The 27,665-nt window shown below is 38.3% G+C and overlaps 1 protein-coding gene across 1 annotated transcript in view; it reads right to left on the bottom strand.

Annotated features, from left to right (window-relative positions):
* Positions 1-17,401, bottom strand: part of CFAP54 (cilia and flagella associated protein 54) — a 127,100-nt gene extending 109,699 nt beyond the window's left edge. Inside the window, exons 1-7 of the mRNA XM_074870802.1 lie at positions 17,203-17,401; positions 11,762-11,867; positions 7,314-7,460; positions 3,978-4,149; positions 2,097-2,155; positions 615-758; positions 66-179 (exon numbers count right to left, since the gene is read on the bottom strand). Coding sequence (XP_074726903.1) covers positions 66-179; positions 615-758; positions 2,097-2,155; positions 3,978-4,149; positions 7,314-7,460; positions 11,762-11,867; positions 17,203-17,399 — 939 coding nt within the window. The 5' untranslated portion in view covers positions 17,400-17,401. The remainder of the gene's footprint in view (positions 1-65; positions 180-614; positions 759-2,096; positions 2,156-3,977; positions 4,150-7,313; positions 7,461-11,761; positions 11,868-17,202) is intronic.
* Between the last annotated feature and the right edge of the window lie 10,264 nt (positions 17,402-27,665).

Here is a 27,665-nt window from a genome sequence, read left to right as displayed (position 1 = left end):
CATGCTCTATTCATAGAGATTGTAACTACTCTGCTTGTTTTTTATAATAAATTGCAGAATGATACCTTTAAAGTGGCTTCTCTAAAAACCTTTTTTGTCTCTGAATTTTCCAGCGAAGAGCTAATATTTTCGAATTGCTTCAGTTCGTCAATTTTAATGAGACCACGGCGAGCAAATATCTGTCCAAAGTATTAAAAATAAATTTTTAAAAATTATATTACATTTTCATATTCTGTATGTTGGTATTTAATTTTAGAATCATATCTTTTTTAAATTCAGACAACTGCAAAGAGCTGCAATGAAAGCCAGGTCATGAACAACAGTTGAAAAGGAAAGTAAAACCTTTGCAAAATACCTTTTGTACATATGCATTGGCCACTATTTAATGCTAGAAAGTCTATGACTATGATTATATTACAAAGTATTACTGCATTTAACTTTTAATTGATTACTCATTTACATGTGGAAACACACCTCCACATTGCAGTTAAATTTTGGATTATGGGCAGAACTCTAAAAATACATACAATCTGATAATAAGCAGGAATGTTTAAATAAATACTTATTTTCTATTTGATTGCATCTGAAATGCTACGTATGGTAAATCAGGATACCTCTCCATGAATGCTGGCTTGACAATCAAAATAACACTGAGAAACTGCAGTATATAGGGTGGCTCTCCACGTCAAATAATGTACAGATAAGAGCGGAATGGATGATTCCATACATATACTGGCCCACAGTAAGTATTCCAAGACCTGTATTGAAGAAATGCAGTTTCAAACTGAGTGCATTTTAACCTATATAAATATACTTCTAATTACTAAATGACACATACAGAGACTTATCCTCACCTGGTAGAACGAATTAAAATAGGAAAAAAAAAATCACAGAAATTGTATTAATTTTTAACATTTTTTACTGACTACAAAGCATTCCTCCTACATATTACTGGTTTTTTTCCCATCTGAAACTATAGTCAAGCATTATATTTTAGCCTCCAAGCTTCCTTAACCACTCCAGTTTACTATAGCCTTGCCAGCAGACAGAGGTCCTGCCCTTCTCTGTCATCTTGAGTTATCCCTCTCCTTTGTATCAGTTCTAGTGATCATTTTTTACTAAGTTTTCAACTAGATCAGCAAGCTTATTTGGGATGCAACAGAGACTGCCTTCTTTGGTGACAGCCCACGCTTATATTAATTTAAAATCATAGAACTACACTAACAGCTCTTAACTTTAGGAACAACATAGTCATTGCAGCAGTCTAATTTTAAGTATTAGTCCTACTAAATTGATTGAACAATATCTTCCCCTTGTATATTCTTTGGGTCAGCTGTTCCCTGAGGTACACAAAACAAAATATGCACAACCTTAAGTTGTCATTATGAAGTCAATATTATTTTCTTTTTGTCTGAATTTAAAGAATCTGAAATGCCTACAATCATTTCCTCTCTTTCCTATATAGTAAAAGCCTGAACACATTAAAGAAAGTGCTAAATCACTTCTCATTTCAATAAAAGATGTTCAAAGAGAAAAAAACTTTCCTGCTCAATGAAAGATGAATATAACTAACAGATAAGAAAATATACTGGATTAAAGCTGAGACAGACTCTGTTCAACTATTAGAAGAAAAAAGTAAAGCTAAGACAAACAAAAAACTACATTCATAGTTAAAAAAAGGGCATGGGGGAAAGGTCAGGTCATTTTTATCAAGGATTCACAACTGAAAAACTAGCCACCAGGTGTCAGTACATTTCCACATTTTAAGAAACAAAAGACCAAGTCCTGGGACTTGATACAGTTGTCCAAAACAAAGCTAGAACCCTCTGAAACGGTGTAACATATCCGACCTCAAAGACCAGCAAGACATTATGCTGGGCTCCATTCCACAGCTGAGGAAGGCGCAGAATCATGAAGGCATGAGGGCTGAGAAATCGGCCATTTTGCAATCTAGACTTTTTATTCGCTTGTGACAAAGTGCTACTATTGGCAATGACAATGAAATAGAAAAGTCAGAGTACAGTGTTATGCAAAATACAGGTTCATTTTCCAATCTTCTGTAAATATTTCAAATGGTTCTATTCATTTTGCCATACCTTAGCAGACTGGCCTATCATCATCAAATGTCTGCATATGGTGTAAATATGAATAGTACCTGCAAAAATAAAATAAACAAAAAAAACAGGTAAGTTCTATAATCCTACATGAAATTTGTTATGCTAACCAACTGAAACTTTTTCTTAATATCTGGGTTGTTATTTCTAGAGGCTTAAAAATAAACTAGTGATTGTTCTATAACTACTTGTAAATTAGAGAAGATGAAGCCGTTAAATTCTTGGGTGATATTACCTTCAAAAATACCCACACAATGCAGCAGTATAATAAAAGAATGACATCTTAAAAATGTACTATATCAAATTTTTATTAAGTAACTGATAGAGAGAAAAATCGTATTTTTATCCCCAAATGCCAGTCTCTTTAAAAAAATATTACCTCTCCTTACAAACCTTACATGATTCTTTTAGTCTGTCATGGCACTGTCCTGGCAGACAACACAACTATTATGTAATATTAAGTATGATATGTGAAATGAAGAAAATTGATTGTGACTGGGGTTTTCAAGAGCATCAAAGTGACTTACAAATATAATCCTGTCAAAAATCTACTTAATTTAGGCTATGTCACAGAATTGCTTTTCAAACATCAGTCCTAAAGGTATAAAAGACATTGCAGTTCTGAGGGGAAAAAAAAAATCTATTCTTCTGTCTGTACAAATGTTCAGAAAGGGACACCTGTGGCAGCGGGAGGCATCACAATGTCAACTGTCACAGCTAGAAGGGTGTTATTATCCCAGTAAGCAAGAATGGAGCAAGCATTAGGAAGATTTCTTTATATCAGTCAAATGTGTAATGAAGCACAAAATCTATTGCCAGAAATTGCAGAAAAATGCTCAGGAACTGGGGAAAATCTGAGTTATTGCCTACTTCTAATTAGATTAGATTATTAGCTAGGCTTGGTACAGAGACCTGTCCCCCACATACGTAGTAGGACTTCAGAATGGCAAGTGAGTATATTTTAATTTTAATTCTTCTCCCACAGAAACAGACAAACAAAAAACACACCTCAGAAGTAGAGACTGCGGGCAACAGCAGTCCCAGCAAAACAGAAAGATAAGAATTTTGACCAATTAGAGCTCAGACAAAGTAAATTTTCCAAAATTAAAAATACATTGCTTCCTCAATTTGTATTGCAACAGCTGACCATAGTAGAATGAAGTAATAATAGCCTTTTGACTTTTGACTAAATAACATTGCCTTTCAAAGCAAAAATATACTGTTGTTGTTCTTGAAATAAAAATCTCGATACACCATTCTAAGTGTATCTATTTCACGAAGTTAATTTTTTCCTTCATTTTTTTCCTAATTCAAGCATTTATAACTAGTACACTAAAATCATATACAGAGATTCCTATTTTTAAGTGGTATAAGGTGTTTTTTAGAATAGTTTTATTAACTCTAGCCTTAAAGATCATTTAAAAAAAACCAAAGATGTAATGTCAGACAATCATTGTCTACTCTTGGATCTGCAATCTCCTTTTTTTTAAAAAAAAAAACAAAACCAAACTCATTAACACAAACATTTTACTGATTGAAAAATCTTGAGGTTTTTTTTTTTTTAATCAGGGTTCACTCAATAATGCCCTTATGCTGTTAGATTTCATTTTATTAGCACACTCTAACCACAGCTATGATGAAAAAGCTATTACAATAGTCCACCTGAAAAAGGCACACTATGTAGAAACCTCAATTTTAAAATCCCTTACTTTAGAAAAACAAAACATTACAAAAAAACCTATTGTGATTGAAGACTAACTAGAGATTTATTCATGACCCTTAGGTTGACCTTAAAGAATATGCATAAATTTTCCCTCCACAGGTTTGCTTAGCAAAGAAATACAAATGAAAAGCCTGAGGTACCACTGTAGATAAGCCAATACAAATTCTCCTGAGGTAGAGCCACTTGCATAGTGAGTCGTAATGAGGACAAGACATTGAAACAAGTCTGCAGGGACTCTTGATTCTGGAGATTCCTGTCGCTGCTGCAAACCATCTGATAAGTGCAAACATTCCTTTCTTGCAAAGCATGGAACTAAAACACATGGAAACATACATAAAATTAATATATATAGTTAAAATAGATGCATGTCAGTTTCACATCAGCAAAGTACAACAAAATGGTACTAAAAGATCAAGCATACCAGAAAAAAAATCAGCATGACATTGAAATGAGCATTAGAATATGGAGAAAGTGCGAAAGCTTTAAGGTTGCTGTACCAGTAGCCTGAGCACTTTCCACTGCGTCACAGGATGAAAATGCACCTAGTGCACTAGGGCTGCTGAAAGGGGCGTAGGGAGAAAGGATGAATGAGGCATTAAACTGATATTCAAAGAATCTGGATTTAATTCTTGGCTTCTCTGTAGATGTCCTCCATAAATTAAGGCAGGTCTTAACTTTTCTGCACTTTACTTCTCAATCTGTATCACAGATATCTTACTTCTCACTCTCATCCATTACTTTTTTCTTCTAAAGATGCATTGTTCCTTTTCTTCCTTGTAATACTTAAGCATCTGACACTGTCCCACACAACACCCTTGTCTCTAAATTGGAGAGACATGGATTTCACGGATGGACCACTTGGCGGATAAGGAATTGGCTGGATGGTTGCCCTCAAAGAGTTGTGGTCAACGGCTCAATGTCCAAGTGGAGAGCAGTGACGAGTGGTGTTCCTCAGGGGTCGGTGTTGGAACTGGCGCTGTTTAATATATTTGTCAGCAACACGGACAGTGGGATTGAGTGCACCCTCAGCAAGTTCACCAACAACACCAAGCTGTGTGGTGCAGTTGACATGCTGGAGGGAAGAGATGCCATCCAGAGGGACCTGGACAGGCTTGAGAGGTGGGCCCATGCAAACCTCATGAAGTTCAACAAGGCCAAGTGCAAGGTCCTGCACATGGGCCGAGGCAATCCCAAGCACAAATACAGCCTGGGAGATGAGTGGATTGAGAGCAGCCTTGTGGAGAAGGACTTGGGGTTATTATGAAAAACTGACTATGAGCCAGCAAGGTGTGCTCGCAGGACTGCATCAAAAGATGCATGATCAGCAGGTCGAGGGAGGTGATTCTCCCTCTCTGCTCCTCTCTCCTGAGACCCCACCTGCAGTGCTGTGTTCAGCTCTGGGGCCACCAGTATAAGGACATGGACCTGCTTGAGCAGTTCCAGAGAAAGGCCATGAAGATGATCAGGGGGCTGGAGCACCTCCCTTATGAGGACAGGCTGAGAGAGTTGGGGTTGTTCAGCCTAGAGAAGAGAAGGCTCTGGGGAGACCTTATAGCAGCTTTCCAGTACTTAAAGGGGGCCTACAGGAAAGATGGGGAGGGACTCTTTATTAGGGAGTGTAGTGATAGAATGAGAGGTAACTGTTTAAAACTGAAAGAGGGTAGATTTAGATTAGATGTAAGGAAGAATTTCTTTACTGAGAGGGTGGTGCATCACTGGAACAGGTTGCCCAGAGAAGCTGTGGCTGCCCCCTCCCTGGAAGTGTTCAAGGCCAGGTTGGACAGGGCTTTGAGCAACCTGATCCAGTGGAAGGTGTCCCTGCCCATGGCAGGGGGGTTGGAACTAGATGATCTTTAGGGTCCAACCCAAACCATTCTACGATTCTATGATAATGTGATCTCAGTCTTGTCTGGAGTACAGTATCATCTGAACAAACTAACACGAGAAAATGAGCTAAATGGGGCATGGCCAGTCAGTACCTATCAACCTCTCAGAAGCCTACTAACCTGATAATATTTGAATTTTGGGGTTTTTTTTTTAGGTAATTCACTGAAACCAGAAGTTTCAAACCCCAGAACTCCATTTCTATTTCCTTAGTGTTACATTAAAAAATAAAAACTAGCTGCAGAAACCTGGCAAAAAAATTTACATATAAAGCCTTTAGACTTAATCATTTGAGACATTATCATTATCCATTTCTGAATAATAATTTTCTATATCTGAAAATTTAGGGATATCCCAGTGTCTAAAGGCCAAGTTATAGAACAGGCATTTTAGTACAGATCCATGATAATATCTGGCACTAGGATTGGTTCAAGGTCTAGGCAGACATAGAAAACAGCAGAAACCATCTCTGGAACTTCAGATTTATTCACAAAGCATTTTTTAAATACCAAAATAAAATGGATTAACATAGTTTTTGATCATGTTCTCTCAGGAAGCTGAACTATGTTTGAAAAACAAAAAAATAATATAAACAGTATCTCTTCTATCATGACATCTGCTTCTAGCTTTTAAGCAACTGCTTTTTTCTCCTCACTAAACACCTATTTACAATCTAACTCTGACCAGAGAAATATGAATTTGATTAGCTCAATACACAGGAGATGCCTATGGTTTCCTTTTGTTGTTCTTGATCACTGAATAATTTGCATGAGTTTATTTTGAAAGATCCACCATGTACTGAAAATACCGCTTCTCAGCTGCTTCTCAGCAAAGAACTACTTAAGGTAAAATCGAACATGTTTTTAGCATTCCTCCTATACCTACTGAAACACTTTCTTCCATGGATAACAAACGATAAATTGCAAGCCTCTACCTTGACAAGCAATTAACACAAAAGGATGCCAACATACTCTTGAGGTCACTCACCTTCCCAGAGCTTAGAGTACTTACTTACAAAACTATTCAGCACCCCGCCTCTTTTGTTCATAAGTTATCAATAGTAAAGCAATTCTGCTTTTTTACTATGTGATGAGCTTTTTTTACATGTCATATTTTTGCACATTTATGGTACAAATTACAGTACAATGTTTTAATTCTCTTGCACTCTGCCCAGTTCTTAGATCACACTGTACAGAAATTTCTGCAACAATTGCAAGACAGTTACCAAATTTTGCCTATATCCTGATTCTGACAGTGGCTAATAGCAACTATTTCAGAAGAAAACCTGCTGTAGACAGTTACAGAATAACCCATTCAGAGAAAATTGCCTTTTTAACATTAAGTTGATAGTGGTTGTGTTACAAAAGCATAAGCATTTATAGCCTCTTAAAAATGTACACCAGCTCTGGATGTTCATATTATAGGTAGGACTACTAAATCTCAATACAATCTGTATTGACCAACTATTAAAGATTAGTTAATAGTAATATTCATTTAATATTAAGTGCATTTAAGGAGGATAAAATAGGCTACTTATTCTGAATCTGTGAATGTCTTTGATAAAAAAAAAAACAACACCAAAACCAACCTACCGTAAGTGCTGCATTTTTGTCTCTGAAACCATTTGGAAAAAAGGTGGCTTTAAATTGATGCACATCATCTATGACATTGTCAAGGTTTACAGAAACGAACTGTTGAAGGTATCTTCCATAGCACTGTAGAAGTGCCAATTTATATTCCTGAAGAATGAATAATATGTACTTTTTATAGTTTATATATTACATTTCTATTTCTATAAAACATGCTATTTTTTATCATCTTTATGTAAAAAAGTATCAGTGTGAAAGAGCATCTGGAAGTAAAACACTAAAGTTTCATAGAAACATTCAGCAATGTAAGTTCTAATGTGAACACTCAGCATATGAAAGGTTGAAGTACTTAAAAGAAGAGCTTGTGGTTTGGGAGGTTCTGTTTATTTTAATCATAAATATGACATATCAGAGAACAATTGCTCTCTGGGCTAATGTAATAAACTCAAAGGGTTCCTGAAATGTCCTGCAGCTTTGCAACAATAATAATAATGATACTACACTTCTGAGAAAAGTACTTCATAATGTAGAACTTCATAAACAATACACAGACATTATCACTTCTCTCTCCCATTTCCCTGATGTCAAAGTCCTATTTTTAGAAAAGCAGAGAGGAAGAGAAGAGAAAGAATAAGATGCACTAAAAAAGAACGAAACAAGTGACCACTGGAATTTACATATGGCCTAGAAGTCAGCATTAATAGACCAGAAATTGCCGCTGGGTCTTTAAGAACTGTTAACAAACAGGATGTTGAGCTTTATGTCTCATTGAAAATAGAGCTGCCCAGCAGCATGATAAACCACTCTAACATCATGCTGAGACTATGGTTCAGCTCTGACTCAGATGTGGAAGTGCCATTTACTGAATCACCTCCACCACTTCCTGCAGCAAAGATTTAGAGGTTTACTACAAACTTCACTAATTCTAGCACACACACACAGAGCTCATGATAAATACTGGGGAAAAAGTAACTAATTTGTATTTCTAAAAATGATCCTTTAATGTTTAACCACAGAAAACTCTAAAGTATTTCTTTGCATTCACTTTTTTCAATACAAATTCCTACCACCACGGTAATTTTTAATCATCTGAGGAGTCTGACTTACATGGGCCTATCATCCCCTTTCCTGTGTGAAAGCAGCAGCCATACACAGAAACTTTCACTTTCCATGAACAGCTATGGCCGGTTGGTCACTTGTGTAATCTAATGCATAGATTCAGGCTGTGATAACTCTTTGAATCCAAAGTCATGAATCAGAATACTATTAAGCTAGTTACTGATACATGACAAAAAGGTAACTTTTCTTCCAAACAGTTTAAAATATATGTAATATTAAAAAATATGGAATATAAAGTATATGACCAGAGATAACAGGCAGATACAGGCAGAGAGGGAGGGGAAAGAAATGTGTCAGTACTGATCAGTGTGATGACTAATGGGCTAACTAATTTCAAGATATATGACATAATGAATTTAGGTGTGCCCTAAAAGTCACATTGCAGCTGTATAATAGGAAGGAATCTAAAGTGTGAAGGCATTAAAAAAATAGCTGGAGGACAGAAAGTTAAGTCAGTGCTTATCCATTAACTACTTATATTCAATAATTCATTTTTAAAGACTACATATCATTAAGTATTATTTAACATAAAGGTGGATTAAAATTTAAAATAATCACCAGTAGTTTTCAACTAGGACTCAAGAGGGATACTTAGAGAATAGGCTGTACCCCACCTTTCACAGAACTTGGTGTTACACCACATTCACCTTTCCAGTAATGCATAAAAATTGGTAACTAACAACCATCTCACGTTTTTTCTTTCTTTTTTCTTCTCCGTTCTCCGTTACTAAGTTTGTAAAGTCAAGGAAATGCACTTAAAAATAAGAGTTCCCAAGAGAGCTCATTTCAAAGTTTTAGGCTGACCAGCAAAACAAGTTTTTCAACAACACTGATAACTTCACCTTTACTGTAGAAAACCACATTACACTAGAGGATTGAAGTTGCAAGCAGAAGTCTTTACTCAGAATTCTAGATTATTTTTAGGCAACCTAGGGCCAGGTCGTTAAGCACCTTGAACATAAGAACAAAATTACTACATTTGAGTTGTGGTATAGGAGGCCAATGTAAAGCACAGAGAGCAGGGTTTGCTGCATTTGAAATAACCTTACTAAGTACACTGTGAGAGCAGCAGTTCCCAAGCACTAAAAGCTTCATGTAATATTCCAAGCAGTTCCTAGGGCCCAGAAGCTATGAAAAATTGAGGAAAACATGAAGAAAACATGAGTGGAATTGTCTAGGCAGTGAAGGGGCTATTAACAAAAGCAGTCATTCAAGCTTAAGAATTGCTCTAAGTATTCCTAAACCTACACCATGAGCCTACACCTTCAATTTATAATGGCTCCACAGTTATGGACTCTTCTATATGCCTTCTTCAACCTACCAGTGAGTGTTGAGTGCTGCTGAAGTTCAGCTTCAGCTTGCTGTTGTTTATTCAGGAGGCAGGCCGCTTCTGTGGAATTCTTTAGGGCAGATGCAGTGAAGGATCATAACATCTGCATGATACTCATACCTTTGCCATGAAAGCTCACCTAGTAGCCACATATATACACTTTCCATAAATAGCATAAACAGCATTTATCCCTGCTGGATTCCATAAGCAAAGGACATAATAGTGGAAGAACAGTTTCACTGAATCTGAATTCCACCAAAAGATGGCCCCTCAACTATCTTGACACATTTCCAATTATTCCCTCTTCCTTTCTAGGGGAAAAGAGGGAATCTAATAGTGTCATATGCTGCAGAGAATGAAAAAGGGTGAATACAGATGACAATCGGCATTTAACTTCTTTCCTAATGCAAAAATCAATAGACTGTTTTTAAAAATTATTTTCAGTTTAAACACAATGTCGGTTATCTGTTTTTCTTTCCAGGGTGAGGCAGAATTAAAATTTAATACTCCCATTCTGAAAAAAATACAAGCTTGTTTTTTTAATTTTTTATTTCCATTATGTTCAAAAATTAGGTAGAAGTTACAGAAACCTTTCCAAAATCATGGAAGAATTCTACTAATAAATTATAGACTTTCACTAACTTTTGTGCTATAAATGTAATTTTTCTATTACAATCAACTATATAGAAGACTAATATTAAAAATCTGTGTCTGAAATAGGCCTGAAAGACTGAAGGACATAGTTAAAATATATACTTGACTGTCTCATAACACAGACAGACTAAAGAGCCAGAGTTTTAAGCTAGGAAAGTATTATTGACCAAAGAAATATATCCCAATATATTCATGACAAAAAGTAGAAAAACCCACTGACAGATCATTACAAACACAGAATCACACTAAGCAGATAGCTTCTATTTAGAAGCTGTCCCTTACTCTAAATTATGCTAATTCTCTACAAACTTTAAGTGTATTCTCTCGAGCAACTTTTCAAGTACTGAACCTTTATCATAAATCAACATGTAATTCTGTAATCCTTCAGTATTCCTGCTTCATAACTGTATCACTCAGGACCACACACCCTTCTTCAATCCTAAAAGGAATGACTTGCAACTAGCTTTCAACTGCACATCTTTGAGCTGCTTCTGAGCGTTGTTTAGTAATTACCCTTGAAAGCTCCAGATTTTACAACATGATCTTCTAACACAAATATCATGGAGGTAATAAGTGGCACACCTTTGAGGGCTTTTTTCTCAGCAGACAAAAGGACAAATATTATGTAAGAATATAACACAAAACCAGCCTTACTGAGTCAGAACAATAGTTACTAGCCTGGTATCCCATCTCCAGCAGTAGTCAGTAACAGGTGACTAGGTAAGAGTATAAAAATAGAGTTATCATGTAGTGAAACATCCCTCAAATACTCTCAAAGTCTTCAACAATCTAGCTCCTGAATCTTTTTTAGTTGTGATTTACCTTTTTTGAGGAGTCCGGAAGTGCACATTCAAGATGCAGGAGCATCATCGAAACATATAGTGGTATAATGTGTAATTACACTCCAATTTTTGTTCTCCATTCCCCTCTTGACAATTTTTTACTTTCATATTTGGTTAACTGAGCACTGAGTTGACATTTCAGTAGAACAAACCACCACTGCTCTATCACTCAATTTATACTTAAGTAGCATCTATAGGCACAGACAGATATTGCACTCTACCGTGCTGAAACATCAAACAAATATTAAAGAAAGATTTTGGGGTGTTTAAAAAGGGTGCATAGAAAATACAGATATAGAAAACATATCAAAAAATCAGGGCAATTTTACAATAATAAGCAAGAGATACAAATCACCAACTCTCACTGGAATTATTTTGTAAAAGTTTTTCCTACTTTCTAAATAGCTTCCAGTAAAATGTGATTAAAAATTAAAGTAGCACAGAAACATAATGAAACAAAGACTGTGATTGAGCTGTTTTCTGTTTTCTGTTTTCATATGACTTACTTTGATCTGAGCAAGGGAATCACCAACTTTCAGTAGTTTTTCATTGTAATACCACTCTGGGAGCCGAGGTTTATATTTGATCCAAATATTAAACAAAGTATTTGCTCTAAAAAAGATACAGGAGAAAAGGTTTCAGATTAAACTGGCAGTAGACCTGTCATAACAAGTAAACAAATCAGGAAAACTTCAAATTGTGAAAACTCCTTTCTTCCAAATCTATTTGAACCTCTACATATTTCAAAACAAGTGATCATTAAAACTGGATTTAACAGGCAGCCAAGACCATTTCTGGGTTTCATTTCTGTCACCAGTATTTATCACGCATTTATAATAGGATGAACTTTCTCCTGTGTAAATTCTTATTAAAATGTCTTAGTATTAATCCCCTTGCATTGTTCAAACATGGTCACAACGGGAAAATTTGTCCCACCTTTCAGCTAGTATTTCAGAGGTTCTGTTTGAAGAAATAATTTGATATTTTAAAGAAACTCAATGAATTACAGCTCACAGCAATTGTTGGACTGGAAACTACAAATGCTAAGAGCCGGAAAAAAGATCCCAAAATAACAATGCATGTCTGGTAGCAGCAAACTTGGGAACTGGTAGCTATGGAATAAACCATAGAGCTATAGAGTATGTAGAGCTATGGTATGTAGAGCTATATATACCATGAATCACAAAAGAAGAAAGTCATTAAAAAGCCTCTAGTATGAACTACATTTGGCATGAAATGTTCAGGAATTTTAAATTATAAAGGGTAGGATTCAGAAGAAGCAAATGACACATTCATTAAAATAGAAAGGATTTTATGGCAATAGTTGCAATGCCCTTCTGTTGCCTTTGTCTGTTATTCTAGTCACAGTTGTCATCAAGGATCACTTTGTGTTACAAATGACTTATTTGGCTGAACCAGCAAGCCTCCCATAAACGGTAACTGGCTCTAAGCAGTTTGCCTCCTCTACAGAGGAACTGACTACATCACACCAGTATTATAGTCCCTACTGACTGCTCTTTGATAGGTTAGTGCCCTCATGTGTACAACCATCCCACCCTAGACTTCTTTAAGAAAGCTATATTCAAACTGGAAAACAGTAATTGATCAGACAGACTGATAATAAGCATAGGGATTTTTCAGAAAATAATCCTGTTACCTAATTATTAATATTATTGACAGTGTTCACAGTGCCAGGCATCTCTTACATTTATTCTCTTAACAAATCACTTGTACAGAAACCTCAGAAAAGAGTGCCTTGTGAAACCACAACAGCTAAATTATTCATACGTAGCAATTTATGAGGAAGGAAAACAACTAAAGAGAAAGGAATTAATGTTCGGAAATCACCTTCTAGCTGAATTCTCACATGTAAACCCTATGCTTACTGGTGTGAGGTAGCTGGAACTTTTCAATCTCTTAAAACAGTGATGGTAGACTAGAATGCAAGACACTTTCTTAAACTGTTGTCTGACATTCAGAAACTTGGAATCCATTCTCACAGTCTCCCAGACAGCTCTTCATTTCAGCTTATAAGAAAACTTGCAATAAAAAAAAGCACAATAAGTAACATCATTTTTTCCACACAGAAAGCTGAGAGACATCTTCACATTTCAAGGTGAAAGAGATGGCTGTATGAGAAACCTGCCAAAATGATTTTTACGCCAAAGAATTACAACAATCATAATCCTTTTTTTCTAAAAGTGTCATCTCAGCACAATTCTCAGATCTTGAAAGTAAGCGGCAAAGAAATAAGTAGGACATTCTAGAGGTGTATCGTAAAGCAAAAATGCAGTAACAGCACAAACTAGGCCAAAAGCAACAGTCTGAGTGAAATGTTCTAAGGCATTATGTTTTTAAAGGAAACCATAGCCCAGTTCAATGAACAGCACCTTCCAAATTGGGAATGAGTCCCTGCTTGTCCATCCATAAGCAATTAACAGCCTGAGTGGCTACTGCCTTCTTATACTGAGAGAAGTATCCAACTCCAGTTAGTAAGGGTAAATCTACAAAGAGTCTCCAAAGCGAAGGAATCTGTCAGGCATCTGTGCAGCATTCCCTTGGACTATCAAAGGAAGAAGCTTAGGAAAAGACTTGCAGAGTACAAGAGGTTTGACGGATACTACTCGGGGGGAGGAAGAAAGAAGGGGAAAAAAAGGTAATTATCAGATTGTAAAGCTGTAAAGTAACTGATAGTAAGAATGACTGTGGATGAAGCTCTGGGAGGTGAGACTAATAAACTTCTTTAAGACTGATCAGCTGGAAAATCCCCAGTGAAGGTCATCTTCATTTTTTGTTTTGAATGCTCATATTAATACATGAGATTCTAGATGTAATAAACAAGTAACAAATCTGTAATAAACTAGATTAGTAAAGCAGTGACAAATCTGACTAGATTTTCAACTTCAATGGGAAGATTAAGGTAAACTCTACAATGCCATGACTACAAGTGAGTTCATGACACAGGAATGTTTCTTTGACAGACAAAAGGAGGAGAGTGAGACACTTCCCAAACAGCTCATCAGCCTTTCCTTTAAACAGGCTGTAGGACACCAGAACAACAAGTTACACAAGTGGATTCTTAAAAAAAATACTGGGCTGTTGGAGCTCAGAGGTGGAGTTTTTTTATTTCCAACCACTCTGTGAATAATAAAAAAAATTTCCCTAAGGTCAACCCATAATAGTATGCACAGGGTAAGGCCCGCATAGCTATACTTCTGGGCCAAAAGTCTTTACTACAGGTAGAAAGGATTCTCTGATACTGATCAAAAGATGTCTTACTAACTAAGGATGGCTAAGCCACACAACACGAGATAAAATCAGTAGCTCAAGGTAATCCTTTGATGGCCCCATTGCCAAGAGAAATGGGCTAAAACAACTTCTCATTTAGTTGAGGGGAAAATACTTTTGATTGCTACTTCTTCTGATTGAAAAGATTCATGATTCCAGTACAGGGCAGGTGCTCAGTAATTTTTTTTCTTACATTAGAACATTGTAAGTGCCTAGATTACAGCCTGTTGATTTATCAACACCAAAGGCTGACAGCATTGGAGGAATAAAGCAGACTATTTTATTTTTCTAAACTGAACATACTTGCCATGTGGAAGCTGGTTTTCTTGCTCCCCGAATAAGAAGAACACTTTGATCTCAACCCATCTCAGGAAAAGTAGCTTGACAAATGACACAGCAAGGAGTCTTTAGAGCATTTAGGAAAGCATCTGTAGTAGCCATTGCCTTCAGAAATTCTTAGGAACAACTAGACTAAAGCTGGTTCTGCAGGCAGCACACGCTCTAATTTTGAGTTATCAAACCACAAGAGGGAGAAACAACCCTGAAATTTCACAATCACAAATAAATACTCATGACTTTTCTAGCTGCCTGAACGTATGCTAATAATCAGAATTCCAGTCTTCTACCTTTGTACTGCCCCTATACAAATGAAGAACACCGGAGGATGCAGAGCTACTTGGAGCTTCATGTTGTACGTTCTCAGTACCCTGGAGTTTTGGTATGGATCATCACTACCAGTGACTTCTGGGATCAAGACCCAGGTAGCGTTAGCACTCATCTCCATGATGAACACTGCAGAATTCTTTGGATGAGAAAATGATCTCATGCCAACCAAGTTATGTGTGGACATGGTTCACATCTACACAATACAAGTTTGAATAAGACAGAGCCTACCCAGGTCAAAATATTCCAGAGGGTAAAGAAAAGTTTGGAGACATGTTCAAAAAAATTGATCACTTGGCATGCAGATCAGATTCAGCATGTCCAACTCCCAACCAGAAGATGGGGGTTGGAACTAGATGATCTTTAAGGTCCCTTCCAACCCCAAACATTCCATGATTCTAAGATACAATGAATGTGTAGAAGATATAATTAATGTGTTTATCAGCAATTTTGGTAGTGTCTGAAGCAGCTAGATCCCTAGAGGGGATAACTTTCAAAGTAAGAATACAGATCAGCTAAAGCAAAAAAGGTCTGAAGCTACAGAAAAGCTTAAAAATAGCAAAGCAGTGAAATCAGCTGCTGAAGCAATATAAAAAGCCAACATACTGAGATTCAAAACTCTAGAGGCAAAAGCCTGGAGACTGATACAGGCATGACAGATCTAGGCCTAGACCTGACAATGAACATGCCACATAAACAAATTAGAAAGCCAGATAGCTTAGAAAAATAAAGATCTCCAGCGCAGACAAATGCCAGACTGCAGGATCTGAGTACCTCCTGAAAATATATACAGCTCCTTTACAGAAGGGTCATTTGTGGACTACATCCAGGAAAGTACTGGGTGAAATATGTAAGGGTAGAAGCTGCACCTAAGTGATAAGTTAACCACTCTGTAACCTAACTCCTGTGATGGTTTTGAATGAAATTTTGATAACCTAGGAAACTTTCATTTTTTTATGTTAAAGACCCGTACATTTAGAATAGATCACTGCTCAGGTAATAACACAGAAAATCAACCTTAAAAGAAGCAGTTGAACTCTTATCTCATGATGTACCTAAATGCAACAGGAACAGCTACATGAGAAATGCACAGTCTATACAAGACATATGCATGGAGTATGAATCATACACCGATTCCAGTTGCTCTATCTTAACTGCATTACAAAATCTAGATTTATGCATACCCACAGATATGCATGTATGCGAGCAAACAAATATGCACAATTATACTTGCCATATGCTCAGCCTGCATCTCTATAAAAATATAGCAACGTAGACACAGACATATGCACAAAAAGAGCTGTGTGGTGTTATCCTCATGCAGCCCTGCTGTGAGCGCATCTTTTAAGGGCACGTATGTGCCCACAAGTATTCACCCTCGCACGCAGTAGCACATGCGGGTGGGCTGCCAGTTGCTGCAACACTGTGAAGGGATTTTCCTACCAGAAAGCTCAGGCAGCTCTGACAGTACAGCCAACCGTGGTTGCTGCCAACACCGTGTGCTTTCTCCTTCAAGCATTAACTTCTAGGAAGTGCTGAAAAAGCAAGTGTTCAGATTCTGGAGGGGTTTTAATTTTTTTAAATTTTTTTTTAAAAAAAGGGGGGAAAACGGATTGCTGGTGTTTTGGCACACTGCTGGAGAAGCTGACCCAGGTGAACCACCTCCTGGCTAGCTCCCTGGCCAGAGGCAGCGGGAGGGAAGGGGCTCCGTGGCCTGTGGTACGCGGCGTGAGGGGGCAGCCGGGAAGGCGGGAACGGGCGAGGAGGGCGCCGCGGCGGTGGCCGGCGGGCCGGGAAGCGCAGGCCGGGAGCCGCGGGCAGGCGGCGCGGGAAGCCCCCGTGGGGCGGCCGAGGGGAAGGGGCAAAGAACGAGGGGAGCGGTAGAGGAAGGGGGGGGGGGGGGGCAGGGTGAGGCAGGGGCAGGGGGGGAGGGCAAGTGGCTCCCGGAGCGGGTGGCGACGCGGGGACGACAAGGGGTCGGCGGCGCAGCCCCTACCCGCGGCGGTGCAGGTCGTGCTGCTGCGGCCTGGCCTCCCCCGCGCCTCTCAGCCGCCGCAGGAAACCCAGGACGTCCCGCAGCTCGGCTTCGAAGCTGTCTACCACCGGGTTGCCCGGGGCCACGGCCCCGAAGAAATCGGCCGGCGGGGGCTGCGGGACCGAGGCGGGGAGCGGCGGCCCGGCGGGCTCCGCCATGCTCCGGCCCGGCCGCGACGGGAACGCGCCGGTGTCGCCAGGCAACGGCCCCGCGGAGAGCGCAGGGGCGGTGGCGGCCGAGGGGGCCCGGGGGCACGGTTGCGGCGGTGACAGCTCCCCGCTGAACCCCCCCGCTCCAGGAGGGGCGGCGGAGGGGTGAAATCTGCCCTCTTCCCCCGGAGAAGGGGTCTTCGGGTTGGGGGTCGGGTTGCAGCCCCCGCGGGGCGAGCGAGGGGTCTCGCACAGCCGGAAGGGTACGAGCCGGGGGTCCTGGCACCCACGGAAGGGCCGTTCCCTCTCTCTGAGGCTACATGCTGCCAAGAGGCAGTTGAAGAAGCTTCAGGGGCACCCTGCACCATGGCAGCGGCTGGGGCTGTTGCTAGCAAAAGGAGTTGCAGTATCGAGGTTGTTTGCTGTGCGAAGGCTGCTGGAGGAAGCTGGGACAAGGCCAGGAGATACCTTATGGGACGGGTTTTCAATAGCATATTTCACCAGGCATGTCGTTTTGAACTTACTGATTGCATCACTGAGCCAGCCTACTGCACGACTACAGATAAAAGAAGTGGGCTAATCCTCTAAACGGTTGTATCTATTAAAAAAAAATTGGCAAACTAGGAAACAACCAGGCCTTATTTATCAATGTTATAGGAGGTGGTCATAGCAACCTGTGTTTTCAAGTTCTTTATAGGCGTTATGGTAAAGGGGTTTGGGAGGGATGTGAAGGAAATTGGCTATGTTGCCATGTTCATCATCATGATGAGCATAAGGGTTAATTGAAAATGTGAAAATGAAAGCTTAGAAATGTCGTTGAGTGAACAGGGAATCCTGACAGCCAGGGCTAGTTCAAGGCAATTTCTTAACACTGAATGGAAAAGGATCAATAGGGAGCGGTAAAGCAAAGAAGTACCTGAACAGTGCATCCAGGTAATTCATAGATGACAGTAAAGGAACTATCCTTTTAAGAACTGGTGAGATGCAGCATCAGCATGCTGGATGATGGGAACCAGAAAATATTGCGTTAGCCAGGCCAGAGAAATGTGGGAATCATTTAGATACTATGGGGAATATGCAAAAATTTTAATTCATTTATGACTAATGTGTCTGACACTGGTTTTCTATTGTTACCTGCTGGGAGTTGTGCAGATCCATGGCCCAACAGGCATTGTGTGACTATGGAGAGGTGTTAGCAGGAATCACTACAGGCGATTTGGATGTGTGGAGTTAATTCCAGCAACAACGGCTATGCTTTTAGGTGGGAGCAAACGGCTGAGTGCAAGAGGGAGCGGGTTCCTCAGATTTCTGTGGAGGCAGTAGAAAGCGAAGCCTGCAATGAAAAGACATGGCACAAAGGTCCTGATGCTGGAATTCAGAAATCACTGGGTACAGATACAAATTTTACAAGACAACTTAAATATGAGAACTTGGCTTGGAGATCAGTTACTGCAACATTTAAAGATTTTGCCTGTGCTTTGCCACGCTAACCAAAGAGCTTCCTGTGGTGGATTCCAGATGACAGATAAACACTGGCCTCTTGTGAAGGGTGGCTTGTGCCAACTGTGAGTACTGCTGGTGGAATCTGTTTCAAGTCCCTGTGAAGATCTGAGGTAGTTTGCCTCACTAGATGGTGCTGGATCCCAAAGGGCTGATCTTCACATTCACCGGGACACAGAGACATGCACTTAAGAAAGCAGCAGTGCCTAGAAGCTTCAAGGGGAACTTGAGGGACTGGAAATGAGACTGCTGAGTAAAACTTTCCATATCTCATAATATTTGGCTAGCAGACGGTGGACTGAATGTAACATTAGCAGTTTGAATTAGTGTTTCAGCCATAGAAGCAAGCAAACTGAGTCAAAGAAAACAGTAAGAGAAAGGGAGTATAGCCATTCCCCAAAGGGGAATATTACAGAACTATGCAAAGATAAAGCTTTAACCCCTGGGAGGTTAACCAGGGTGTAGCTGTTCAGCCAGCTCAGGAAGAGTGTTCAGTCTGAAATTCCTGGGTTCAGCCTGAAATTCCAGAGCTCAACAGGGTCCCAGTATGCAGTCCCTGCTAGGTGGAGGTTTAGTGTAAGGAGGGCAGTTCTGTCCCTCTCAGCACCCAGGGTGGAAAGCCATGGAGAACCATAGCAAGGAACTTCACTGCAGCAAGCATTATGGCATGTATGTTATTTCAATTTTGGATGCTCACAGTACTGATCTCCTGAGAAGACTCAAATTTGCCCTTCAGATAGTCTCCATCTGACGTTTAATGGGTCGAACATTTAATGGGTCCAAAAGTCAATAAGGCTTATAGTTAAATGAATAGATCTTTTTAACTTCAGAAAGATTACAGATTCTTCAGAAACCTTCAGGATGTATAGTCTGATGTTTACAGAGAAAAGCTTGGTGTATACAAACGAGTAAGAGTGTGATGGCTATTGAAGTTGCAACCATTATGAGAGAATTTCCTCAAAAAATGGAGTATACATACCAGTACCTGTATGACTTGGAAAGTTTATAGCAATTCTTTGAATTACATATGTCTCTACACCCTAAAAAAATGTGATTTGTTGATTGGAAGGGTAATGATTTATTCATCATTCATAGGTGGACATTTAGAGAGCAATCTGAGTTACAGTAAAACTGGGGAGAAAGTAGGTGAGATTATGGAGAGTTGGCACAGACAGGATCCCAAGAAATGGAATTTAGGTAAATCCATTGACCCAAGCAGAGAGGTCATAGCAACCTGTGATTTAATACCACCAGGTCAGATAGGAGGAAGCTGCCTCAGAAACAGAAGGACCCACAAAGAGTTAACTTAGTAAAAACCCATATAGGAAGTGTCTGCTCTCATGGTTATAGGGCCAAGAGTATGCTTGAGTCAAAAAGGGGAAAAACTTTCTAACTCATCAAGCTGCCTGCTTACTTCTTGTGTGTCAGTTCCACTTGTGTGAACAGCAGTGGTTACTAAGAACAAACAAAGGGGGGAAATACTGTATGATCACAGCAGAGTTGGGCAGGAAGAGTGTCCAGTGGTATCAGGGTACAGGGGCTGAGGTAACGTCTGCTGAGCCCTTTTTAGTACATCAGTCAAAGTTTGTTTCCTACAAGTAATTCTGAGATGCATGTTCATATCCCTTCCTAGGATGCTTGTAACAAACGTACCTCATTTATGGTGCCTATAGATTTTGCTGTTTGATATTCAGAGACAAGAGGCGGTCATGGATGCTGTACCAGACTTCTGCAGGGTAACCTGACAGTCCCAGAGATGAAAGAGCTAAATTTATGTCATCTCTTCCTTGATGCTTTTAGGGAAAAAAGTCTGAGTTGAGGTGATTCTGGGCCATCACTTAGCATGTTCAGGCTGATAGGCTAATGAAGACATGGGACTTTAAAATAATGTTTAACATATTTAAGGACTAACATATTCAGAACTGGGATCTGCATTTACTCTACTTGCAGTATGCCTGCCTGGTTATAACTGCCAGTGAGAATCCACAGTTCTTCACCTCTGAGTGGGAGTGCACTGTTGGATTTAAAAAACAGAAGTAACTCTAGAGAAAGAGGTGGTGGCAGGTATGTGCTGATTCTCATGGAGAAATTCAGTTTGTGAGTTAGGCAAGGAAAACAAGGTCAAGGAAACAAAATGTCTTATATGACAGTACATCATTTGCTGTTCACATGGCATAGGGGAATTGGGTATGATACTAAAGAATAGCTCTAAATTGCCTGATAAAGGTCCTTAAAAAGTCATCACATAGCTGTAAGAGGTGAACTAAGTTGCTGAATGCCAGGAGTACACTTTATAAATGTGATTAAGTTTTCCAATGGGAGTAGAAAAAGGAGGAACTCATACTAAGCTTACAAGAGGCAAACCATTTGCTGGAATGATGTACTTTTCAAATAACTAACTGTCCAGGAAGCAGAGAGGTGCAGCAGATGTGCAAGTTTATTGCTATTGCAGTTTGTGACACTTGTCTGTACCTACAACTGCTGAGACAGATATGGGAATACAGGGCTTTTATGGGTAGCTATGAGGGATTATACTGTCATCATTTCTTTCCGATCCTTCTGCCCTTCGTGTTTTAGGGCTGTTTGGTAGAGCTGCTTGTGGCTTACTCATAGTGTCTTTAGACTCAGATGCCTTACTTAAATCTGCCTTTACATTCAAACAGAATTTGTGGATTCCTAGCCTTATCTAAGGGCTACCTGCTGCCTTTCAATGGAAAAGTTAGTAAGGAGATGAGAGATACACTGACATGTTTTGATAGCATTTGTATTTTTTCTGTACCATGAAGAAACGTGTCCTGAATTAGGACAGTACATGCTTGACTGCAAAGGCAGGGAAATGTGAAAAGAGGGTGGAAATGGCTTATTTAGGACACAACACAGATAGCTTTGCAAACAAAGCAGTAGGTTGAGTCCTTTACTGAGATGGTGACACATATTTGTAAAGTATTCCAGCACTGATCCTGTCACTAAGCAGTATACAAAATTTGTCGAACAATGGAATGGTCTCTGAACTCTGAAACATACATTAACAAAGTAACTGAAGCTTGTGAATCTTTTGACAAGCACTTGACTGTCTTTTAAGATACACTGAAAGCAAATCTGGAACAGTTTTAATGCAAGTGAATGCTAGAGAACGAAAATGCTAAGTTTTTACTTGAAAACAGTTCTTGGCTTCCTCTCTGATCTACTGCATCACTGTAGTAAGAGGAAGGGAAAAGAGTGATCAACACGAGAAAGAGCTGCAATGACTGAGAACTGTGCAACTGCCAGGTTCTTACAGAGCTGCGTTCAAGTTTGGGGTGACAGTTGTCACTGTGTTTTGGTTGTATCATATGAAAGGTTTCAGTGCCAAATTCTAAAGATGAAGTGTATATAGAAGTTGGGGGTTTTTTTATGTGAGTGTGAATGCTCACAAAAAGGTTTTCTCAGTTTCTTTTTATCATTAGGGAAATACTCAGGCATATAGATGAATTTCAGTTGATTTGCAGAATCATATGTTATATGGGAGAAGTGGTCTTGTTCAGATGATTTTTTTTTTCCCCCAAAGAAAGTGTAGGAATGTGTAATATTTGTGTGAACAATCTGTGAGATTTGACTCACCCACTCAGGCTGTATTGTTATGCATTGAGTGGGTAAACCAGTCTTTGGGGAGAGAGATACAGCAGGTTTTTTATATAGCTGCCTGATTTTGTAAGAAGTTTAAGTTGAAACACAACAGATTCTGAGATCTTTATGGACTTAAGTACTTAAGGTAGCAGTTGGACACATCAAAGTCCATTAGTGACTTTCCAAAAGATGGAACTATTGCTTCAATGAGATAGTTTGCCTAAAATTCCTGTTATTTTCTTTATTTGATTAAGATATGCTTTATTCCAGTTTACAAGTATATTCTACTCAAGTAGACATCAATTGATATAGCTTGTTTTGGAAAGACTTCCAGGAACCTGCAAATATTTCTTCTGAAATAGTTCACTAGACAGACCATGGAGGTAAACTTCTTGTCTCACTCAAAGATCTTGTCTTGAATCTCAGGAAGCTGTAGGGGTTCTTTTAATAAAGAAGCTATGCCTAAGGCTAGTTTAGAGTGATAATAAGTCTTGCGCAAAAGCCCTGTAAATCCATTCCAATCATGAAAATGTGAAAGTCCGAGCAAGATTTTTAGTGATGTGCATGAAAACTGCATCTTAGAAACACACTAAAAATGTGGAACACTTAGTTGTATGTATAAAAACCTAGAGAGAGGCCTGAGCTAAAGACAATATCCAATTTATGGAGCAGACAGACAGGCAAGATGGTTATATTTTCTATGGAATGTGAGAAAAGAAGTAGCAGAGATGGAGCATGGAAATAAATTCTATTTTAGCTGCATTCAGCTTAAGCTGATCGCTAGGCATCTAGTAGTTAACATTTGATTTTGGAAAAAAAAGTGGCGACATGTTTTGTTTAAAACCATTACACATTTTCTTCATTTCATAAAGATTCTCAAGACAAACTTTAAATGAGAGGAAGTACAGTCTATTTGAAGGAATAAATTCATTCTGAAGACCTTCCCAAAACTCTCTTGAAGCCAAATATGACAGTGCATTTTTATTCATATTCTCCTGATGCACATTTGCTGTTACAATTCTGAGCTGCTACAAATGCTGTAGATAGAAATCATCTTGGGAAAGAACACTATTGTTTGTATATATAACTCCTGAGTAGCCAAATGCATCCTTATCATAACACTTTCCCTGTTGTGCATTTGGTCTGGGAGTACTCACAGAATCAAAATAGACTCTTCTAGGAATTAACCATTGGCAACAATCAAAGGGAGACCTAAAATAACCTGATGATGACCTCTAGTATTTTTAGATCAATGCATTTCTGTTCAGGCCATTTCTTACCACATTACAGTATCAATTTTGAAGCTTTTTGGCATCACTGCTTCCATTTTCCATTATTAGTTTCTCACTCACTTGCCAAAATATTTCACTCCAAGGTCAGAGTATCTGCTGATTGAGGTTTGTTCAGGCAGCTGACAAACTGTTTTGGGCAGTAGCCTGACCTTGGACTATGAGATTTAGCAGCTTGGAAGTCAGCAGTAGAAAATCATGCAGTGTAGAAGAGTAGTTATTTGTTGGTTATTAAGCCTTGCTTATTCAAGGGTAGAAAAAATATCTTTGTCTTCACATAGTTATTTGGATAGTCCATATTTTTCAACAATACTTTTTTTTATTACTCTGTGTAATTATATTTTCTAGGTTATTCTTTCTAATAATATATACCATTCTGAGCTTTTGGTATATATTATTATATTATCTTGGTATATATTATTTCTAATTATATAATTTATAATAATGATATATGTAATTGTCATTGTGAGCTTTTATCTCAGTATTTTAGAATTTTAGAAAATTAGTGTTTAAGAACAAGTAATTGTTTTGTATTCTACATACATGTGGGAAGGTTATTTGTCTAGTTTCTAGAATAGTGGAACATGGGCACATTGGCTTTATTTCAGTTTAAGTAAAAATTAGAATAATTCCTTTTTAGAGCAATTGGTGCTGTTGCCTGATTATATTTTATTAAATAAAACCTGTCCAGAAACAGTATTATATGTTTATCAGTGTATCTATAGAAATGCAGATACTAGATCATTAAATCCCTAGTAGGGCTGTAGGAAAAGTTACAGTATCAAAAAGTATAGTGACACTCAAGAAGAGTAAATAGTTGCTGGAAGGAAGATTAAAATCCCAGACTTGCAACCAGCTGCTAACAAGAATGGGTAGAAGCGCAGGTGTTTCCTGCAGGGATTCTGACTTCTTTTGGTGGTAAACCACTGATTGCCACTGATGCATAAGCCCGCAGAAATTAAGCTGGAGAGCAGAAGTAGATCTGTTAGAGCTAATATGGTTGAAGTAAGCCTTCCTTTAGCCTCTTTTTCCTTAACACTTTAAGGGGCAGACCATTATTTTCAGTGTTAGTTTCAAAAGGAACAGTAGTATGCAAATGCTTAATGGGAGTGGAGCACCTTTATTAAATAAAAAAAATTACTCTTCCTGCTGTTTGGTCCTGCATCTCATAATCAGTGTGACAAGTGACTTGTAGTTTTGACTGCAATAGGTTTGAAGTAGCTGATACTTTTATATCTCTTTCTTCTTTTTCTGAGCCACCCTTGCTTGCTATCCATTTTTATCATTATTTCTATTTAACACCTAGGATTTTTTTCTGTTTTGCTTTTATTCAGATTGTCTTTTTAGTTTTGGCTAGGGCTTATATTTAACACTTAGTCTACTTTAAAAATACTTTAGAATTTTATAATACTTTATTAAAATCATATTAAATGTAATTAGAGTAACTTGGAAACGCTTTTATCAATCAGAATGAGATAATTTAATCCTCAGATTGAAAGACAAAAATTGTACACATACCTCTCTTAATAGGCAGACTAAGTGAAGTTTATTAGCTGTACATTTGAACTCTCTGATGCAGAGAGAACTTGGATGGAGTAGTATTCCACAACTGAGCTGGACTCATGTGAAACTTTAGGCTGAGAGCTCTCTCTTTTGAGAAGAACAAAACATAAATGCAGACAAAGGGAGGCAGTAAAAGATACAGAACTATATAAAATACCAAAACAATAATGGTATAAAGGTCTTGGTTATTTGTAATTCAATAAAGTTTAGCTTGTGTGCCTTAACATACACTTTCATCTAGCATCAAAGTGTAACAAAGAAAAAACCAAATAAAACAGTATCAGCAAATAATCTGTAATATATATACTCTGTTGGGAATCCCTATTTAAGAAACAGTGATGTGATTTTTGAAAAGTTATGTGAGTGAAGAATCCTTCAATCGTCTTATTAATTTGAGATCTTATACATGACATTTTTCAGGTCTGTTTTCAATATCCCTTTCATAGGTTTTTAGAGAAAAAAGGCAGTAGGTCCTAATTCTTGCAGTTCTATCATTCTGTTAAATTCTTAAACCTCCAAGCTGACAACTCTTACAGTATCCATTTTCTAATGAACCAGAGACTTTTACTTCCCATTCTCCAGAGATTACTCCGAACCCATACAATTAGCCCCTTACAACTATATCAGTAGTACCATCCATTCCTTTAGCATAGCAATTTGTATCACCATTTTATAGAACACAAAAGACAATTATATACATTATGTATACAACTACATACATTTCTGGTTAGCATACTATCAGTCTGTTCTTTACATCTTTAATTTTCATCCAGGAGATACTCTAAATAAAATTGTAATGTTTACACTTTTCTCTGTCAGAATTTCAAAATGGAAAGATTGAACTTTCTCTACATGATGGCACTCTGGGAAAACCAGAAATTGCTATCAGCACTTTACCATGCTTAACTGATGCAATAATAAAAAGCATGTAGACCTTGGCCACACAAATGTAGATGAAACTTTGGCAGCAAGTTTTGAAAATTTTGCTAAAATGCTTTCAAGTGGACATATGGCTCTTCATCTATTAGGTATGGACATATTAAAATGGCTATTTTTTTACTCAGTGGATCTACTTTGTATACTCTGGCATATCTGGAGTACATATATTTAGAGACAAAAGCATGGTGTTTACCTTTGTAGAATCAAAGTAAGTGAGCTAGATTTTATTCCTTCTTCGGTATTGTTAGCAATAGAGTTGCTTAATAAATTATCCTTAAAGGAGAAAATTTTGTTATGTTGTTCCTGTATAATTCCATTATAAGACTGACAGAATGATTCCTTAGAGAAGGTAGACACAACTTCACTGAAATAAAGCTTTATACATCCATCAGAATTAGCACAAAGGTAACAAATAAAATTTAGTCATTAGAAACATAATCACTAGGTATAAAATATTAATTTAAAAAACCAAGCTAATTTGTAGATCTGAGATTATGGGTGCATCTACATGAGCAATTTGGTTGTGATCAAGAGTGCACTTTTGAAGCATCCCCAGCTCCTGCACTTGTTTCATGTTACGGAGTCATCTTGAGTGCATGGGTTGAACTCACTCTGAATGGAACTAAGCTGAAATGTGCGCTCCACAAGCACACCTGACATCCTCCAGCTGGTACAGGAGATTCAACCTCTAGGAACAGACTAGAACAAGTTCAAAGTAAACCCCCCAAAATGTACATTATGTGAACATTTGGTCCCTGGGACTAACTGTTTCACTGCACAGATTTGCTCCAATTGTATTGTTTTCCTTGTCAATGTAGCCATAGCCTACTTTGCTAATTAGGAAACAAAATTTTTTGAAGGAATATGAAAAACAATTATGCCGTTTCTGGAGAGTTTCTTTTTAAAATATCTATACTTGAAGAAAAAGCCTTCTAAGACACCACTGCTACCTTTACTTTGCAGAGACGGGAGAGAGAAATTGCTTACAAACTTTATGCCACAAGCTAAACATTTCTTGTCACAGAACTACATCTTCTGTCTGTCTTAAAGAGCTAAAGAGAAGATTTTCAGTGTCTCCTCAGTGCCATTAACATAGATGACAAAACTGCAGTGAATATAAACACCTAACAAAACATGCCAGTGAACTGCATATGGCATCGTATATGTTTCAAGGTCAAAGTTTACAAATAGGGTCTACGTCCCTAGTTTGTAGTTTGTCTCATGATTTAGTTAAGAAAAAAGGACCACATCATTAAGCTCTGCTACAAAAAGTGTTCTCCAGCTCTGGAATTACAACATCCTTTTCTTTAGATCTTTGGTTTATTTCCTTAAAACAGCAAACTTAATGCATCATGTATTGTCCCAGGAGCCTCCATTT

The sequence above is a fragment of the Strix uralensis genome, chromosome 5 (assembly GCF_047716275.1).
Source record: "Strix uralensis isolate ZFMK-TIS-50842 chromosome 5, bStrUra1, whole genome shotgun sequence".
Classification (NCBI taxonomy): Eukaryota; Metazoa; Chordata; class Aves; order Strigiformes; family Strigidae; genus Strix; species Strix uralensis.
The sequence above is the reverse complement of the archived record's forward strand: the minus strand, read 5'-3'. Positions and strand labels throughout refer to the sequence as shown.